Source organism: Amphimedon queenslandica, unplaced genomic scaffold (assembly GCF_000090795.2).
Source record: "Amphimedon queenslandica unplaced genomic scaffold, v1.1 AMPQUscaffold_13111, whole genome shotgun sequence".
Lineage (NCBI taxonomy): Eukaryota > Metazoa > Porifera > Demospongiae > Haplosclerida > Niphatidae > Amphimedon > Amphimedon queenslandica.
The window spans coordinates 1-2983 of record NW_003546653.1 but is presented as its reverse complement, the minus strand read 5'-3'; the positions used below and the strand labels follow the sequence as shown (position 1 = coordinate 2983).

Sequence of the window (2983 nt, the reverse complement as noted above, 5' to 3'; positions counted from 1 at the left end):
TATCATTTTAATGCATGGGTATATTGTATTAAATTATTTATATACTTCTCTGCCTCTCTCTACCTTTAAAGCAATCAGTTTGTGGTTTGGACTAATGAAGAGAGTGCATCTGATCATAAGAGGAAGGCACAAGGTGTGATCATTCCTAAGGTGCAGGTTTCTGGTACAGTGACTCGAAGAGCTGTTGAACCAACATGGCTGACGGCTAGCAATGCCAAAGTAAGAATATTATTGTCTATACTGTATAGCCGGAGAATTTTGAGGGAGCAAAAATTTATATAATTCATAAAGTACAAGTTAGCTGAGTGCTTGGATTTGTGACAGTTAAATCCACTAAAATGAATTCAAGGTTTTCTCTTCTTTTTGTTCTCTAGATCAATAAGATAGGCTCTGAGCAAAAGGCTTTTGTCCAGGCCCCACCAGGTTACTGTATCGTTGGTGCTGATGTTGATAGTCAAGAGGTTTGGATTGCTTCATTGCTAGGGGACAATCACTTCACTGGACTACAAGGTAAGGGGAAGAGACAGTAGTATACATTGTAGCCATTATAACATGGGATTTCCTGCAAAACATGCTACATGAACTAAGAAGCATGTTTCATGAGCTGATAAGCCTTGCAGTAACTTATTTGTAAAAATTATAAAAATTAATAAGAATTTAGTTTTCATTTTAATTCCACTCAAAGTTTTCATATAATACAAGTCCGTGTACAAGTACATGCACTAGAGATAACTGGATGCATTTCTATATAATTTTTCAGGTGGCACTGCATTTGGCTGGATGTCACTCCAAGGCAATAAAAGCGAAGGGACTGATATTCACAGTAAGACTGCCCAGACCATTGGAATCACACGTGACCATGCTAAAGTAATATACAATGTATATGAGGATGACCCTGTTCGTTAGGTGTTTAATTACAGTCGTATATACGGCTCAGGGAAGCAGTTTGCCAGCACGCTGTTAAAACAGTTTAATCCACTGCTAAGTGATGAGGAGATTGATGCTAAATCCAATTCATTATACGAATCAACAAAAGGGATTAGGAGGTGACCTCTCACTCTTTCATTGCCTCCATTTCTCTCTCCTCTTCATAGGATGCTGCTCTCAAAGAAAGCACAGGCCATAGCAAGCTCAGCTGGTATAACAATCCACAGTGATGGGTCAATCAACATATCAGACTGGGTAAAGGAATATAAAAGGTGCATTTTAATAGTTACGATATATCTTCTGTTGCTTATCATATTATAAACTCACTCATTCAATGAAGCACCATGGTGCGTGGACTCGCCTGCTGAGATTCACCTGAGGGATAATGTGTTACTTGTATTGCCCCATCATGATATTATATATATAAGCAACTTGATATTTGAAAAAAGGATAATAGATTTTGACAAAGTGCACCAATGCAATTAGCCAATTACTGCACTGATCCATAAAATAAATTATAGGTGTGGTCAGCACCTAGCACTGCAGTCATAGATAATAGAGTAAACCTTGCTGCAGGTAGTCCAACACTTTCTATATGGAACGGTAGGTATATCATAAGTAAGCGTCCTCTTGGATCTCCATAAATATCCTTCGAAGTCCTTGCAGTACAGCCTCACTAATGGAGGAGATGGGAAATCAACCAGGTTTTGGGCCGGTAACCAATAGCAACATCAACCAGCCTACGCCCCCGTTTCCAATCCCTTTCATTACTCTATTATCTATGCTGCAGTGCAGATAAACATGGCACGTGGGTAGGAGAAAGAAGAAAAGCCGAAATTTATTTTAGCATCTGAAGCTCTATTCAAAGAAAGAGTAAGCACAAAAAATTTGCCTAGATATTTAAAAGAGACTGAGATAGTTTGGTTGCTCTTGCTTTCCCCAGTGCTGCCTGAAAATTTTTCGAAGAGGCTAAATCACAAACTTTGAGCAACTGTAACTCGCAAACAAAAAAGAGATTAGAAAATCCCCACATATTTTTTAATCTAGGTACTTTTCTCTACCTATCAATACTAATCTTGACCAAATAGAGTGAAACACGAAGATTTGGCTAGGAAAAGTGGTCTATTCTTGAAAATATTCAGCTTTTGCTACCACGGATTGCTATGAAAATACAACGGAGCTAAATAAATTATCTTTTTCTCAAAGCTTAAAAAGAATTATAACTCAGGAGAGCTCAGTAAAAAAGATATTGACTAGGAATTAACAGGAATTTTCGTGACAGAATGACAGACAGACAGACAGACAGACAGAATGACAACCCAACTGCTTAGTACCCGCCTACGCAAGCGTGGCGAGTCCAAAAATCATATTATTATTATTATTATTATTATTATGCTGAATTAATTTTTCTCTTAGCTTTCCACCAAAGTCTAGAGTAGGTACCTATTGGTATGGTGGTACAGAGTCTCATATGTTCAATAAGCTGGAGTCAATAGCTAAATCCCCTCAGCCCCGCACTCCAGTACTTAACTGTCTCATCAGTACTGCACTACAGAAGGAAAACGTTAAAGAAAAGGTAGGAGCTGATTATTGCAGTGCATTTATTTTTATATTATTTTGTGTCATGTATGTGCCTTTAACATGCTTGGTTCAAAACGAAATGACAGATTTGTATTGGCATTTTTTTGAATTCCTAGCCAATAAATCATTTTGTGCAGTAGCTGAAAACTTTCGATGAACTTAAATACCAGTATATATTATTATTTTTTCATTTATGCTAGTTCATGACCAGTAGAATCAATTGGGTAGTCCAGTCTTCTGCAGTGGACTACCTTCACCTCCTCTTGGTGGCTGTCAAGTGGCTAATGGCTCACTATAACATCACTGGTGGGAGACTCTGCATCAGTATCCACGATGAAGTGAGATACATAGTGAGAGAAGAGGACAAGTACAAGATGTCCCTGGCATTGCAAGTTGCTAATATATGGACAAGAGCAATGTTTGCCCCATCATTGGGAATGAACGATCTACCATTGGTACAGTACATTAAATTTTA

General features: G+C 38.0%; 1 protein-coding gene across 1 annotated transcript in view; it reads left to right on the top strand.

The window, feature by feature from the left end:
- The window catches only part of LOC100640381 (DNA polymerase subunit gamma-1-like), a gene marked incomplete at its 3' end in the record, with an annotated part of 6260 nt that extends 3297 nt beyond the window's left edge, over positions 1 to 2963 (top strand). The window contains exons 5-11 of the mRNA XM_020001095.1: positions 79 to 219; positions 375 to 510; positions 761 to 867; positions 907 to 1046; positions 1095 to 1199; positions 2344 to 2503; positions 2709 to 2963. Of these exons, the coding sequence (XP_019856654.1) occupies positions 79 to 219; positions 375 to 510; positions 761 to 867; positions 907 to 1046; positions 1095 to 1199; positions 2344 to 2503; positions 2709 to 2963 (1044 nt within the window). The remainder of the gene's footprint in view (positions 1 to 78; positions 220 to 374; positions 511 to 760; positions 868 to 906; positions 1047 to 1094; positions 1200 to 2343; positions 2504 to 2708) is intronic.
- Positions 2964 to 2983: the final 20 nt, after the last annotated feature.